This window comes from Vanrija pseudolonga, chromosome 1 (assembly GCF_020906515.1).
Source record: "Vanrija pseudolonga chromosome 1, complete sequence".
Lineage (NCBI taxonomy): Eukaryota > Fungi > Basidiomycota > Tremellomycetes > Trichosporonales > Trichosporonaceae > Vanrija > Vanrija pseudolonga.
Window position 1 is genome coordinate 2,635,923 of NC_085849.1, and position 14,323 is coordinate 2,650,245.

The 14,323-nt window shown below is 61.9% G+C and overlaps 6 protein-coding genes across 7 annotated transcripts; 4 read left to right on the forward strand and 2 right to left on the reverse strand.

Moving 5' to 3' along the window:
• Positions 1–10: 10 nt before the first annotated feature.
• Positions 11–2,411, reverse strand: mug137 (Meiotically up-regulated protein; the record flags this gene model as incomplete). Its single annotated transcript, XM_062767472.1, has 10 exons — positions 2,294–2,411; positions 2,216–2,248; positions 2,072–2,157; positions 1,867–2,027; positions 1,773–1,819; positions 1,673–1,724; positions 1,564–1,624; positions 1,416–1,508; positions 1,207–1,365; positions 11–1,166 (listed from the first exon to the last, which is right to left on the reverse strand). Exons 1-10 carry the CDS (start codon positions 2,315–2,317, stop codon positions 11–13), a joined length of 1,872 nt encoding a protein of 623 aa, XP_062623456.1. The 5' UTR covers positions 2,318–2,411.
• A 412-nt stretch (positions 2,412–2,823) lies between these two features.
• YNL011C_1 (putative protein) lies at positions 2,824–4,671 on the forward strand. Of its 2 annotated transcripts, XM_062767473.1 has the most exons (9): positions 2,824–3,020; positions 3,072–3,284; positions 3,321–3,481; positions 3,519–3,570; positions 3,594–3,619; positions 3,672–3,998; positions 4,035–4,203; positions 4,248–4,453; positions 4,500–4,671. In XM_062767473.1, the coding sequence occupies exons 1-9, from the start codon at positions 2,840–2,842 to the stop codon at positions 4,626–4,628; spliced, it is 1,464 nt and encodes a 487-aa protein (XP_062623458.1). In that variant the 5' UTR covers positions 2,824–2,839; the 3' UTR covers positions 4,629–4,671. The 2 variants fall into 2 exon arrangements, with proteins under 2 accessions (XP_062623458.1, XP_062623457.1); XM_062767474.1 differs by having other exon boundaries at positions 3,672–4,203.
• A 176-nt stretch (positions 4,672–4,847) lies between these two features.
• LOC62_01G001005 (uncharacterized protein) lies at positions 4,848–7,232 on the forward strand (the record flags this gene model as incomplete). The annotated part of the gene is made up of 3 exons (XM_062767475.1): positions 4,848–5,109; positions 5,146–5,477; positions 5,517–7,232. 3 exons carry the CDS (start codon positions 4,848–4,850, stop codon positions 7,200–7,202), a joined length of 2,280 nt encoding a protein of 759 aa, XP_062623459.1. The 3' UTR covers positions 7,203–7,232.
• Positions 7,216–8,516, reverse strand: rpc40 (DNA-directed RNA polymerases I and III subunit RPAC1). Its single transcript, XM_062767476.1, has 5 exons — positions 8,353–8,516; positions 8,211–8,318; positions 8,035–8,161; positions 7,442–7,990; positions 7,216–7,392 (listed from the first exon to the last, which is right to left on the reverse strand). The coding sequence occupies exons 1-5, from the start codon at positions 8,485–8,487 to the stop codon at positions 7,262–7,264; spliced, it is 1,050 nt and encodes a 349-aa protein (XP_062623460.1). The 5' UTR covers positions 8,488–8,516; the 3' UTR covers positions 7,216–7,261.
• Positions 8,517–8,730: 214 nt separating this feature from the next.
• On the forward strand, positions 8,731–11,685 carry rhp54 (DNA repair protein rhp54). The gene is made up of 11 exons (XM_062767477.1): positions 8,731–9,097; positions 9,133–9,704; positions 9,741–9,863; positions 9,899–10,003; positions 10,054–10,350; positions 10,391–10,685; positions 10,725–10,826; positions 10,863–11,031; positions 11,075–11,141; positions 11,183–11,444; positions 11,498–11,685. The coding sequence occupies exons 1-11, from the start codon at positions 8,748–8,750 to the stop codon at positions 11,604–11,606; spliced, it is 2,451 nt and encodes an 816-aa protein (XP_062623461.1). The 5' UTR covers positions 8,731–8,747; the 3' UTR covers positions 11,607–11,685.
• Positions 11,686–11,933: 248 nt separating this feature from the next.
• Papd4 (Poly(A) RNA polymerase GLD2) lies at positions 11,934–13,940 on the forward strand (the record flags this gene model as incomplete). Its single annotated transcript, XM_062767478.1, has 4 exons — positions 11,934–12,259; positions 12,298–13,741; positions 13,781–13,828; positions 13,866–13,940. The coding sequence occupies 4 exons, from the start codon at positions 11,934–11,936 to the stop codon at positions 13,938–13,940; spliced, it is 1,893 nt and encodes a 630-aa protein (XP_062623462.1).
• Between the last annotated feature and the right edge of the window lie 383 nt (positions 13,941–14,323).

The window sequence follows — 14,323 nt, forward strand, 5'->3', positions numbered from 1 at the left end:
ATCCGAGTATTCAATGCTCATCGTCCGAGTGCGCAAACGGCGACTGAGCAGCAGCGAAAGGCGACTCGTCTTCCGAGTTGCCGCGCTGCGGCGTGCGGGAGACAGTGGACGAGCGGGAACGGTTGTACGATACAGGTGGTGGGGACGCGACGCGCGCAACGTTCGAGGCCGTGTTGCGGCGGGACGGCGGCGGCGGCGGCGCGGGTCCCTTGGCGAGCGAGCCCGAGCGGCTGCGGTTCGCCGACGCGACAGGCGGGGGCTGCGCCGCGGCCGCGAGGGACGCGTTGTCGTCGTTGTTGTGGAACAGCTCGGTCTCGCTCTCCGTCTCGAGCAGCTCGTCGTTGTGCGACCGCGAGCGCGGGAGCGGCGCGCGCGCATGCGGCGTGCTCCTGAAGCCTGCCGTCAGGGGGGACGTGATCCGCGGGCTCGAGGTGCGGCGGGGCGTGATGAGCGCAGGCGGCGGGCGGAGCTCGGCCTCCTCGTACTCCTCGACATAGTCCTTTGGGAAGAGACCCTGCTGCCCGTCCACCTCGCCCAGCATCCACAGCGAGGTGGTCGGCGCACCGACGAGCGCGACGATCTGGCCGGCTTTGAGCGGCAGCTCGTCGGCTTCGAGGCCCTCAAAGTCGAAGAGAACCTTGTACAGGGGCCTGTCTGGCGTTGATGGCGACGTGAGCGCGCGCCGGCGTGGTGGCTGTAGTCCTGGCCCGGTGGACCCGGCTGCCGAGTGTGCGCGTGCGCGACCCTCGGGCCGCACGGGCGGAGTGTACGGGTCGTACAGCGTGTCCTCTTGTCCCTCGGCCAGCGAGATGTGCCGTTTCTCCTCGTCGCTGATGTTGTCGTACTTCTTGCCGAACGACTTGGACTTGGCACCGAACGAGCCAAAGGAAGGCATGATCGACCGGGAGGACTTGCCTTTGCCCGCTGAGGCGGCGCTGTCCGAGCGCGAGCGGTTGCCCTTCTTCTCACCGCCGTTGGCCTTCTTGTCCTTGTCCCCGCTGTCCTCATCGTCAGAAACTTGGGCCGACGCCTGCCGGCTGAAACTGGGTCTGCTGGTCGGCGTCTTGGGCCGAGTCGGCGTGCGCGACGTCGCGCTTGCTGACCTGGCCGAGGCGTTTGACTTGGCGCGAGGCCGGTTGCCCGAAGACACGAAGGAAGAATGGACACTGCATGTTGTCAGCTTGAGAAGCGCACAGCCGCCCTTACGTCGTGGGAAACTCTTCGCGAAGCTCATCCAAGATCTCCTTGCACCGCGTAAAGTAGTCACGCTCCGCCTCGAGCAGGTCGGTCAGGGCCGCGAACTGTGCCTCCTCGTGCTCCTTGATGGCCTCCATACGGAGCCTCGTCTCCTCCTCGGCCTCCTCACTATGCGGGTCAGCATCGTATCGTCCCATGCAGCAGCAGCATAAGCTTACAAGCGCTGTTGGGCCAGCTCGACCTCCTGGTCCAGCGAATCCGACTGCTTCTTGCTCTGCTTCTGACGCATGAGCGCCGCGTCCAGGGTCAACCTGTGGGGCGTGCGTCAGCCTATGTGATACGCGGCCGCCGCTGCACAGTCCTTACCTCCGTGAGTCCATCTTCTTGCGGAAGACCTTGTACTCGTCGACCGCGGCGAGTGCAGTTTCTGCAGTGTGGTCAACTTGGGCCTCTCATCAGGTCGTGTGCCACGAACCATTGCTTGTGATGTAGCCCTCTTTGACGCGCTCCCCAAACTCCTGCTGGACCTTGGACGGTTAGCCACACCGCACAGACAGCAGGGAAGGAAGGCTCACAGTTGCAAGCTTGCCCCGTGCCCGTCCGTACGCGGTCAATCCATCACCTGTTTGAATGATCAGCGCAGGTTGATGACAACGCGGCACCACTCACCAAATGCCCCGCCCACGTCGTTGCCGTAGTCGATCATGACGGTGCCTAGCGCCTCGCCGACGAGCATTTTGTCCTTGCTCGACCCCGAGGGCGGGTGGGGGTCGGCGCTCGCCGTGAGCTTGGTGAGCTGGTCATGGAATGGGGTGGAGGTGGCATGGAGGCTGGGGAGGTCAGCCGCCGTGGCTCTGCGGCTGGCCTCGCTTACCGCTCAATCCCGAGGCGGAGCTTGTCGATCTCGCTCTCAAACTCGGTGAACTCTTCAGAGAACTGGGTCTTCTCACCAGAGAACACCTGGTGCGTGCGTGTGAGTCGTGGTAGCCCTCGCGAACACGGTACCCTCCTCGCCCACCTTTTCGTTTGTCCACTGGGTGACCTTGTTCAACTGTGATGTGAGCTTGAGGCGCGTGTTGCTAGTTCTGTTGCGCACCTGCTTGAGAGCCTTGCGCTGCATCGTGTATGCTTGCGCCTATGAGCCGCTGCGCGAGTTGAGATGCAGTGTCGAGTTATGCGGCGATGTGCAAGTGTCGTCGTCGTCGTCGTCGTCGTCGTCGTCGTCGTCGTCGTCGTCGTCGTCGTCGTCGTCGTCGTCGTCGTGAGTGTCGTGTCGATGTGATGGATCAGTCGCAGTTGTAGCTCCGGTCCAGACCAGCAGCGCACAGCGCAGCGTCGATGCGAGATTCGGATCGTACCAGCCAGGGGCCCAGGAGGAATGCCCGCTCTGCTCAACGCGCAACTCTTAAGGGCTCGGCCCTTTGCTATCTTGGTGGGAAGAAGTCCTTTACGTAACGAGCACCCCACAACCCCGCACCAAGGATTCGTGCCTGGCGACGACTCACCGACAAAGGCGGCAATGGGCAGCCACTGCCGCCCGCCGCCGCCGCCGCTACAAAGCACCGAAGAGCAGATCGGCGACGCACCGAACTGGCAACTTGGAACCATACACTCCACCTCAACCTCTACAACACAGGCGGCAATGACAACAGTACCCACCGCCTCGGGCCTCTCATACCTCGTCATCTCTGGCGGGACAGGCGCAAACTCGTTCGCGTCGGCCTTTGGTCGCGCGCCTGCTTTTGTCCTGCCCGTGTCAGACGACGGCGGGTCGTCTGCCGAGATCCTGCGATGCTTTGGTGGGCCCTCGATTGGTGACATCCGTGAGAAGCTTCACTTCAGACCTTGTGCTTGTCACTAACCACTTCGCCCAGGCTCTCGCCTCATCCGTCTCATTCCCCTGCCGCCCAAAGGGCAGGAAGAGTCTGAGGCGGACGTGGAGCGTCGCGCGATCTACAACCTCATGGCGCACCGATTCCCTGCTGACGCGCCTGAGAGCGTCGTCCGAGAGCGGTGGGAAGAGATTGTTGAGGGACGTGGCGAGCTGTGGAATGGTGTGGGAGAAGACAAGAAGGAGTGCATTCGAGGTTAGTAGCTCACACGACGACCGAAGCTCACGCCAGCCTTCCTCGTCCATTTCCAGACGCTCTGTCTCCGCCGTGCACACAAGCGCTTCTCCTTCCGAAACTTCTCTCTGGGAAACGGGTTCTTGACCGGCGCGCGCGACCTGTTCAGCAACCTCCCAAGTGCCATCTTCCTCTTCAAGTCTGTCGGTGGTGTGAACGTGAGTTATGGCTGTGAGAGCCGGGCTAACCGAGCAGGAGGGAGCGCAGGTCATTCCCGTCATCAACACCAATCGCAAGTATCTAAACAGTGGTTACCAACTGACAGAGCAGAAACAATCACCATTGCGGTCCAGCTTGTGGGTCTGGCTGTTCGACGGCACCTAGCCAGGACTCTGCTCACTCCCACAGGAAAACCAGAGCACCATCGTGGGGCAGTGCAACATCTCCCACCCAACACCAAGCTCAAACCCGCTCTTGAGACACAACGCTGGTGGCGTCCCAGTTGTCCCGGTGCCCATCAACGGCGGTGCGCGGCGGCACGGAACGAGGCGCGACTCGCGGACATTCGACACGGCAGAAAGTGCACTGGCGACGCCAGAGCGAGGAACCACGCCATTGTTGCCAGGCGAGGAGAGGGAAGATTCGGGTGGAAATCTTGCGTACACGAAGGGCATGAAGGAGGTCCCGCTCGAGTCGCGCATCGAGCGCCTGTTCTACATCAACCTCTACGGTCAGGTGAGCGTCCTCACTCTCCGCTCCACTGACGTCCAGGAAATCTTCCCCGAGCCCAACACCGACTTCTACAACGCATTGGACAAGCGCGATGTACTTGTCTACAGCTGTGGGTCTCTGTGGACCAGTATCGTGCCGTGTATTGCCCTGCGCGGTTTGGGGACGTCGATCGCTCAATCCAAGTCGCTCAAGGCGAAGGTTGTTCTCCGTAAGCTGCCAAGCCTATGTACACGAGCCAGCTTACACTCCCAGTGAACTCTGTAAATGACCGTGAGACCGGCGACTACACTGCCATGGACTACATCGACACGATCGCCAACATGCTGCGGCACTACGACGTCCCGGTCCCACTACGCGCCAGCTTCGGAGAGGGCGTTCCATGGGAGACGAGGAGCTTCATCACGCATGTGGCGTATCTAGAGGGAGGCAAGGTACCCGTGGACGAGAAAGCGATTCGTGTGAGTGGGCCGTTGTTGTAGCTGGAGTTGAGTTGACACATCGCAGGAGCGTGGTATCAACGTCATCCGGATCCCTGCGGCCATCCACCAGACCCCGGAGGGCAAGACGCCCCTGTTCAAATCCTCGACAGTCAGCTGGGCGATGGACCGTGTGGTAGAGGACATTGGACATTAGCTTGGACTTTGCATTGACGCTGCCTTGATGCATGAGCACTGTTGTACCCTACTCGTTTTGCATGCACAGTTGTCATGCACATGTCAATAGAGTTTGGTTGCCTCTTCTCTGATGACGGCATGCTGTGCGAGCCAACAACTTGACCCACCTCCACTCTGCTCTTCGTTCAACTTTCGTCGCCCCCCCTGAATCAGCCATTGTCCAAAGAACAACACCACCATGCCAGAGCGGCTCCAGCTCCCCATCACCCCGTCGGGTCCACAGCTCGGCGCGCACATCGCCGCGCTCGACCTGCTCGCTGCGCGCCTCGAAGCGCTGCCGAGCCGGTCGCGCTGGCCGGCGCGCGTGCCGCTCAACTCGAAGGCGAGCTTCGAGGGGGACATGGTGCACACCAACGAGATCAAGGTCAACGTGTCCGAGGGGTGGTGGGTCGAGATGACGGCGCACGAGGCAGCTGGCTACGTGCGCCAGCGGCGAGATGGTGAGTCCCCGGTCCTGCTGGCAGTTCTGACATTAGCCCTGCTGCACGAGCACGCCCGCTTGTTGGAGGGCAAGCCGCCCTCGACGGCCGACCATGTCGCCAAGTCGCTGGGCATGGCGATGCGCCTCAACCCCGACGAGCTCAAGTTTGACCCGCTGTTTGCGCAACCCAGGAACGAGGCCAAGGAGCAGCAGAAGGAGGAGAGGCGGAAGACTGAGGAGCAGAAGAGAGAGAAGGCGGCGGCGGCCGCAGCAGCCCCGCCCAGCGACGACCTCCCCGAGTCGCTCCAGCGCCTCGTCGACCTCGTCGGCAACCAGCTGCAGGACAAGCTCGGCCTGCCCGCCGCAAGTACAGAGGGGCGCGAAACGGTGAGTACACAGACGAGCGGGCCCAGCTGACGCTGCCAGGTCGAGAACGACGACGGGCTGCCGATCCACGAAATCCGCGAAGCGCTGGACGGCAGCGCGCTTACTCCCCTGCCAGAGGGTCACGGCGAGGGCGCGGTCACCGTGAACGACGAGGACGGGGACTATTGGGCCGACGAGGCGGTCGCGCGGCGTGAGGCGCTGCGGAGGCGCATCTTCCACGACGGGAGCGATACCGAGGATGACGAAGACAACGACGACAGCATGGACGTGGACCCCGCCGCGGCGCCTGAAGCCAAGCCGCCCACCCCGCCGATCGCCGCGACTTCAGCCTCGGCCTCGGCCTCGGCCTCGGCGTCCCTCGCGCCGCCAGAGGACGTCGACATGCAAGACGAGCCGACGCCAAGCCTCTCGCGCTCGAGCTCGATCTCGCAGCCCAAATCCATCCTCAAGCTGCCCACGCGCAAAAAGAGCGTCAGCTTCGACGACAGCGTGCCCCTCCCGCCCGACTCGCCGCCGGTGCGCGGCTTTGTCGGCGTCGAAGTGCCCGATTCGGGGCCCAAGGTCATCCCGATTCTGAACGCGCCAAAGCCTGGCCAGAAGAAGGAGCCGTTTGGCGGCTTCAAGCGCGGCTTCTTGTCCAGCGGCCCGCCCCCCGTGCCGCGCATCGTCGAGGTGGCGCCTGATGCGCCGGCGCCGGCTCCTCCAGTTCCGCCGTCGACAGTTCGGACGCAGGAGGCGCCGGCTGCGCCGGCCGCGCCCGAACCGCCCCAACAGCCAAAGAAGCAGAGCCTGTTCGCCCAGCGCCGCGCACAAGCTGGCGGGCCGTCGTTCCCCAAGCTCGCGGACACGCCGCCCATGGTCACGATGAAGCATGCGGTGCAGGAGAAGTCGGCGGTACCGGGCCCTGCGCCTGCGTCGCGGCCACTCACCGCGCCGCCGAGCGTCGGGCCTGCGCGCTCGCCCGCGCCGGACGCGATGGACGAGGACACGGACGAAGACTACGACGAGTACGGCGACCTGGGCGAGTTCTCCGACGACGAAGAGGACGAGTACAACCTCGACGAGGCGCTGCTCGCGCGCGAAGTAGCGCTCGAGTATCACCGCAGGCAGGCGTACCAGACGCCCGTGGACCCAGACGAGGTGGACCCCGAGGCGGACGACGCCAACGTGCTCATGGGCATCCCGCGCGTGTCGACCATTTCCGGCCGGGATGACGACAGCAGCCTGCGCATCGTCAACCCGACCGCGGACGACCTGAGCCAGTTTATGCGTGTCGGCAGGGCAGAGGACGGCGAGCTCGTCTTCGAGCCTCCCGTGGTCAACGAGGACTCGGACTCGGACGGCGAGGAGGCCGGCGCCGACGCCGAAGACCGCCGCCAACGCCGCCAGAGGAGGAAGGACGTCATGGCCCAGCTCCTCACCGGGGACTACTCTGATCGGCCGTTGAGCGGGCAGGCGCAGGCCGAGGTCAACAAGGCGCGCGAGCGGGCGTTCCACCAGTCCTTGCCGCCTGCGGTCGCGGCCGCGCCAGTGGCTGCCCCTGCTCCAGTGCCCGCGCCGGCTCCGGCACCGGCTCCCAAGCCTGATCCTCGGCGCGATGTTGTCGAGCGCGTACCGCCGCCACAACGGCCTGTTGCCGCTGCCGCTGCCGCTGCCGAGCCAGAAGCTGCTGCCCCCGCTGCGCCGCCCAAGAAGGTCTCGCGCTTCAAGGCCGCGCGCCAGTAGCCTTCTCGGGTCATATCCGGTATCAATACATGCCATGTAACCATACGTGCAAAATCTATTTATGCTGAGGCGTCGGACGCGAACAGCTTGTCGAGGCCGGCCTCGACGGCGCTGATCTTGCCGAGCATGATCTTGATGGCCTCGGGCACGAGGTCGGCGGGGGGGTACTGGCCCGCAGACTCGACGTTGACTGGGGTGTGTGTCAGTTTGGAAACCTACCGCTGGGCCATCCAACTTACACAAGAAGTGGTCGCGGATGCGCGCCAGCTCGACCAGGTCCTGGAACTCTGGGTGGCGGAGGACCTCGCGCGACACGGTGTCCTTGCGGGGGTTGGCGATGACGACCTGCTTCTTCCCTGTGCCGTCCTTCTTGATCTCGACGACGCCGGGCGCGAAGCACTTCTGGAACTTCTCCTGGTGCTCCTCGGGGATGGGCCCGCGGAGGATGATGTGCGGCAGGAGGCGGTAGCTTGCCGTCGCGACGGGGCTGTACTTGGCGTGGTCGGCTCCGATGCCCTTGCGCGCAAAGCAGTGCAGGTCGACGACCTGTCCTGGGCGGAGCTTGACGAGGAGGATGTCGTCGAGCACGGGTTTTGGCTCAATGCCACGGTACTTTGCTGCCTGGTTGCCGCTCGGCGCCCACTTCATCATGCCCGTGTACACGTTGGAGTCGTGGTACAGCTTCTTGGGGTCCGTCTCGCCCGGCGCCGCATCCCGCCGCCTCTCGCACTTGATTCGCAGGTCGAAGACGTGCGTGTCGGTCTCCATGGGGGCAGAGTAGACAGATGCTGGGAAACGTCAGCTTCGCGATGTCGGCATTGGTGCCACTCACGCTTGAAGTCCAGCATCCGCGGGTCGATCTTGAGCGGCACAAGACCAACACGGTGTGCAAGAACCTCATCCTGCATGATCGACGTGTTGTTCCACACGTACACGTCCTCGATGGCGACGGTAGGCACCTGGGCGTGGCGTGAGCTTTGGTCCGAAGAAGAGCGTCACAAAGCTCACCTCGGCAATCAGAATACGGCGGATGGCGTTCGCGATCGAAGCGTCGACACCGACAAGGTCAAACTCGATCGTCGACGGCGTCGTGCGCTGAACCGAAACGACGAGGTTCTGGCGTCAGCTTGGTCATAACACTCTAGCTCACCTCCTTGAACTTGTCGAGGCTCCACGAGTGATCCTCGCCGGGGTAGTGGTGAGGGAACTCGGAGTTGGAGACGGCTCCAACGCGCTCAGGCAGCACCTGCACATGGCGCCGGGGGTTGTTGTTGTCGAGCGGCATGTCGCACGGCGTCGTTGTGGACGATGAGGAGCTCGGAGATGCACTTCGTCGATGTCATTCATGACAGACCTCCATCAACTTTTGCGTACTTTACTGGCGGGGGCCGGATAACGCCCACGTGGGAGGAAGTGGAGGTATTTGGTTCCGCGGCGGTTGACGCGACTTGCTTCTTTCCCTGCAGTGCGCGTGCCGGCTGGTATAACAACAACAAATCTAATTGCTGGTCCGTCTCCTGACTCATCAACTCATCCTCCATCGCAATGCTCAGGCGCCTCCCGGCGAGCAATACCGGCGATGTGCCCATCACGTCCGCCACGTCGGGCGGGTACGGCATCGTCTCGCGGCCGTACAAGCCGCCGAGCCAGGCCGCGGCTACCAAGCGCACGTCGACGCTGCCGGCCCGCAAGCGCAAACAGGTGTCGTACAAGGAGATGGGGGGCGGCGACGACGACCGCGACCCCGACGCGAGCGGCAGCCCGAAGAAGAAACTCCGCTTCGAGATGGGAAACAAGGTGTACGAGGGCGGCGTGCTCGGCGACATGGCCAAGTGGTGTAATCGCAAGTTTCCAGTGTACGAAGCCAAGGAGAAGAGCGCGGTCTTCGCGAAGAAGTGAGCTGCTTCAACGGAGACCTAGCTGACGGCAGCTTCTCCATCCCGATCATGATCAACGCGAAGACGTCAGAGCGCATCATGCACCCGTTGTCCCATGCGAGCCTCGGCGCAAGGGCACACCCTTCCCTCCCGCCAAGGCCGCTGCACGACCCGATGGCCGACCACGCGATCGTGCTCTACGACCCGACGATTGACGACAAGCCCGACCCCGAGGCGGAGGCCGAGCGCGCTGAGGAGGAACGCAAGCGCGAGCTCGCCGATCGCGGGCCGCACAAGTCGCTGCGCTCGATCCTCGGCATCCAGGACAGGAAGGCCAAGGTCGAGGTCAAGGTGCCAGTCGTTATCGACCCGCGCCTGAGCAAGGTCCTCCGCCCGCACCAGATCGAGGGCGTCAAGTTCTTGTACCGCTGCACCACCGGCCTCCTGGACGACAAAGCATGGGGCTGCATCATGGCCGACGAGATGGGTCTCGGCAAGACGCTGCAATGCATCGCCCTGTTGTGGACGCTGCTGAAGCAGTCGCCGTTACCCGGCAAAGGAACGGCCGAGAAGGTCATCATTGCTTGCCCCACCTCGCTGGTCGGAAACTGGGCGAACGAGCTAGGTGGGTTCCTTTTTGGCAGAGGTCTAACCCACACAGTCAAATGGCTTGGCCCCGGCGCTGTCAACCCGCTTGTCGTGGATGGAAAGGGAGGCAAGGCCGAGCTCATCCCCGCTGTTCGTCGCTGGGTCGCTGCGCATGGCAGGAACGTCACCCTTCCTGGTAAGCCATGAGAGCCGGGCTTCGCTGACCGACAGTCATGATCGTCTCGTATGAGACGCTGCGTTCCTTGGAGCAGGAGCTTGCTGGTGCTCCCATTGGGCTGCTCCTCGCTGACGAGGGTCATCGTCTCAAGAATTCCGGTGCGTCCAGCTACAGAAGCCAGGTGGGGCCTTGCAGCTGACATATCCAGAAACCCTTACGTTCCAAGCCCTCACGTCTCTCAACGTCAAGCGCCGTGTCATTCTCACCGGCACACCGATCCAGAACGACCTCTCAGAGTACTTTGCCCTCCTCAACTTTGCCAACCCCGAGTACCTCGGCTCCAAGGCCGACTTCAAGAAGAACTTTGAGAACAAGATTCTCCGCGGTCGTGACGCCGACGCTTCGGACAAGGAGAAGCAAGACAGCGACGCCAAGCTCAAGGAGCTCAGCGGACTGGTCAACAAGTTCATCATCCGCCGTACCAACGACCTCCTCTCGAAATACTGTGGGTCGCCATTGCTTAAGATCGAGCTAACCCACGCCAGTGCCTGTCAAGTACGAGCACGTCGTCTTCTGCAACCCGAGTACGCTCCAGTCCGCGCTGTACAACCACTTTGTCAACTCGAAGGATGTGCAGCGTCTCCTTCGTGGCAAGGACTCTCAGCCCTTGAAGGCCATCGGTCTTCTCAGGAAGCTCTGCAACCACCCAGAGCTCCTCAACCTGCCCGAGGATCTCGCAGGGAGCGAGGCTTTGCTACCAGACGACTACTTTACGGGCAGGACGGGGCGTGACCGCACGTTCAACTGCAGCTACTCGGGCAAATTCGTTGTCCTCGAGCGGTGGGTACTGATTAGTTGTCGCTCGTCTAACCCGCTCAGGATGCTCGATCACATCAAGAACCACACCAATGACAAGATTGTCCTCATTAGCAACGCGACGCAGACTCTCGACCTCATGGAGCGGTTGTGCCGATTGAAGAAGTGAGTGAGCTCAAACCATGCCTCTGCTAACCAAAGATACGGCTGCGTGCGCCTGGACGGCTCGATGAATGTGAACAAGCGCTCCAAGATTGTCGATCGCTTCAATGACCCCGAAGGCAAGGAGTTTGTCTTCCTCCTCAGCTCCAAGGCCGGTGGCTGTGGTATCAACCTGATTGGAGCGAACCGCCTCATCCTCTTTGACCCAGTATGTCCTGAACGGCAGTGGAAGACAAAAACTGACCTCCCAGGACTGGAACCCGGCCAGTGACCAGCAGGCCCTCGCCCGTGTCTGGCGTGATGGACAGAAGAAAGAGTGTAGGTGTCGGGGATCGCTGATTCACCTGCTCACTCCTCAGGCTTTGTCTACCGCTTCATGACCACGGGTTCGATCGAGGAGAAGGTCTTCCAGCGACAGTGCCAGAAGCAGAATCTCTCGGCCTGTGTCGTCGACGAGGCTGAGGACGCCGCGCGCCACTTTACCCAGGACGACCTGCGCCAGCTGTTCAAGTTCAACACGCAGACTGCGTGTGACACGCACGAGACGTACAAGTGCAAGCGCTGCCGCGACGGCAAGCAGTTTGTCAAGGCGCCAGCTCTGCTCTATGGCGATGCCAGCACGTGAGTGGCAGCTGATGCCGAGTCTGGTAACAAAAGGCTGACCCCATTTCCAGCTGGAACCACTTCCCCAACTCTCAACTTGGGCAGTTGCACGACGACTTGCTTCGGGCCGAGCTTGGCCTCCCAGAGGTCTCGTACGTGTTCCAGTACATTTCGCACTGAGCTGGGGGAACGGTGATGGGAGTGCTTTGGACCTGTTGTAACTACCTGTTGATACACCATAGACTTTGCATATTGATAGTACATGTCACTAGAGGGAATGGGAATTGTACGTGCTGATTTGAGCTGTGGGGAGGAGAAAGGGCGAGGGGAAACAAGGGAAATGCAAGGGTTGACGTGCATCCCTCGTCTTCCTTCACGTCATTGTCTCTCTTCCCGACTTCTTGGAACCTTGTCAATCAGGGCTTGTTAATACTTTTGTCTTGTCCTCAGGCACCGGCGGGTTGAACGCTGCCCATGAGCCATCAGACGCCCAAAGCAATGACGCCAATGGCAGGTACAGCAATCCGACAACATGCCGCAGCCCACTCCTTCCACCTCATCGACTTGGACCAACTTGACGACTCACAACCCCTCACACCAAAGGATACCTCATACACCAGTCACGAGGCCTACACAAGCCACGAACCGCGCCCCTCAACCACCTTCCCACACACACTACCACCGAGCTGCACAGACAACTCGGCAGACCTCATCCACCTCGGCAGTTCGGACACGACTCTGCGAGATCTCGCCTACTCGCCCAGCAGCCCGCCAGACTACCCCGTTCACGACTTCCTTCTCTCGGGGTACGGATACGACCCGCTCCGTCCCAGGTGAGTTGTGATCTTGGCCGTACTGACTGGATCGCCAGCGACTCGTCACCGATCCATAACCCCCGCACGCCGTCGCCTTTCCCCTCTTCAGACATCGGCCGCGAAGTCTTGACTTTCGACTACCCCCTCTCTCCTCCACCACCGCTCATCATGGCGACTCAGACCATCACCTCTACCTGGGAGCAGGGCGGCGCGCGCCCTAACCCGCTCAACGCCGCCGACGCCCCGTTTGAGCGGTACCGCGCCTTGCCATCGCCCCGGCTATCGACCCCTGCGGCGGTCGTGCGCTCGGAGCAGACCGACAAGCTGCAACAGGCGATCATGGCCTCTTGGCGCGGGAGTGAGCCAGGCCCGGAGCGGACAGCGGCGATCGTCGCCCTGCTCGCGCGGCTCACGGCGCTGGTGAACCGCCATTCGTACGTGGACAACCCGCGTGGCAACCGGTACCGCGTCGACGTGTTCGGCAGCGTCAGCTGGGGCGGGGAGACGAAGAAGAGCAGCGACCTGGACTTGGTGATTGTCGACACGCGCCTCCTGCAGGGGTACATTCCGTCACTTTGGAAGGTGCCCGTCGGCGGGCAGTCGCTCGGCAGCTCACGCGGCTCGCGTACCCCTCAAAACGACAAGGTTCCGCTCATCTACGACATGTACTGGCTCGCGAACAAGCTGCGGAATACGCCAGGCTATTCAGAGGTCACGCCGATCACCAAGGCGAACACCCCCATTGTCAAGTTCAAAACTGGCGGTCTGGAGTGCGACATCAACTGCAACGACATGGGCGGGTGGTACAACTCGCTGCTGATCCAGGCGTATGCGCGTGTGTCGCCATACGTCTTCAGACCCATGATCCACGCGCTTAAGAAGTGGGCAGCGGTGCATAATCTCAACGACTATACAGTACGGAGCAAGACACCGACGACCATGTCGTCCTACTGCCTCACACTCATGGCGATTGCGTACCTGCAGAAGATTGAGGCGCTGCCAAATCTCCAGAAGGGCGTCGTCGTGCCGCCAGAATGCGACCCCACCGACCTGAGACAGAGGGACGCGATCTGGATCTCGTGGGGCAGAGAGCAGGGCCAGCTCGCGCATATCTGGTTCAGGCAGGAGGCGCCGGCCGGCTGGACGACAAAACACCCGCACTTGACGGCCGCGCAGGCCGTGTTTGGCTTCTTCCGCTACTACTGTGGGCAGCGGGGCGAGAGGGATGTGTTCGACCCGCGGACGCAGTTTGTGTCTGTCCTCAACGGCGGCATCCTGATCCGCCCGCACCCTCAAAACACGCTCACCCGCGAGCGCCAGGACTTTCGCCAGCGAATGGACCCCAATACGTCGAGGGAGGAGGTGGTACGCGCAATGGCCGAATATGACTACGAGATCGACAGCCAAGAGAAGTACATGGGCACGGCGGCGGGCAAGATCGCCCCGCGCAAGTGGGACGAGAAGCGTCTCGTCGTTCAGGACCCGTTCATCTGGGACAAGGTGGGTGGTGTCGGTGCGAGCAAAACAAGCTGACATCAGAACTGTGCGGCGGGCATGTCAAAGGAGGGGCTGGACCGCTTCTTTAAAGTGGGTACGGAGCGGGAGTTGTGCTGATTCATACCAGACCGCGGTCGCCAGCTACCGCCTGCTCGAGGACGCCGACACGTCGCTCACCGACCTTCTCGCGCTCAAGGTGTAGATATCCAGCATAGTATATAGTGGGGCGGGCCCTAGAGTCTTGGGGAGCAGCAGTGTCACTTGTGAACCATGTGTAGTAATACAACAACAGCAACAAACCCATTCCGTAGCATGCATGTGGATACAACCATTTATCAATTTATCACCATTTGATCAAGATCCTTATCGTGATTACAACGTGGGGTAGATTTGATCCCGCGGCACGGCGGCGGCGACTACACGTTCCGTCGTCACCGTCTCCCACAACAGTTGCTGCTGCTGATAATCAACATCTCCATCTTGCCCAAACACCACCACCCATCTCACAATCGCCCTCGCCACCATCTCTGACCCCGACCATATAATGACTTGAGTCTGCACCGACAACAAAACAGCAGGCACCGC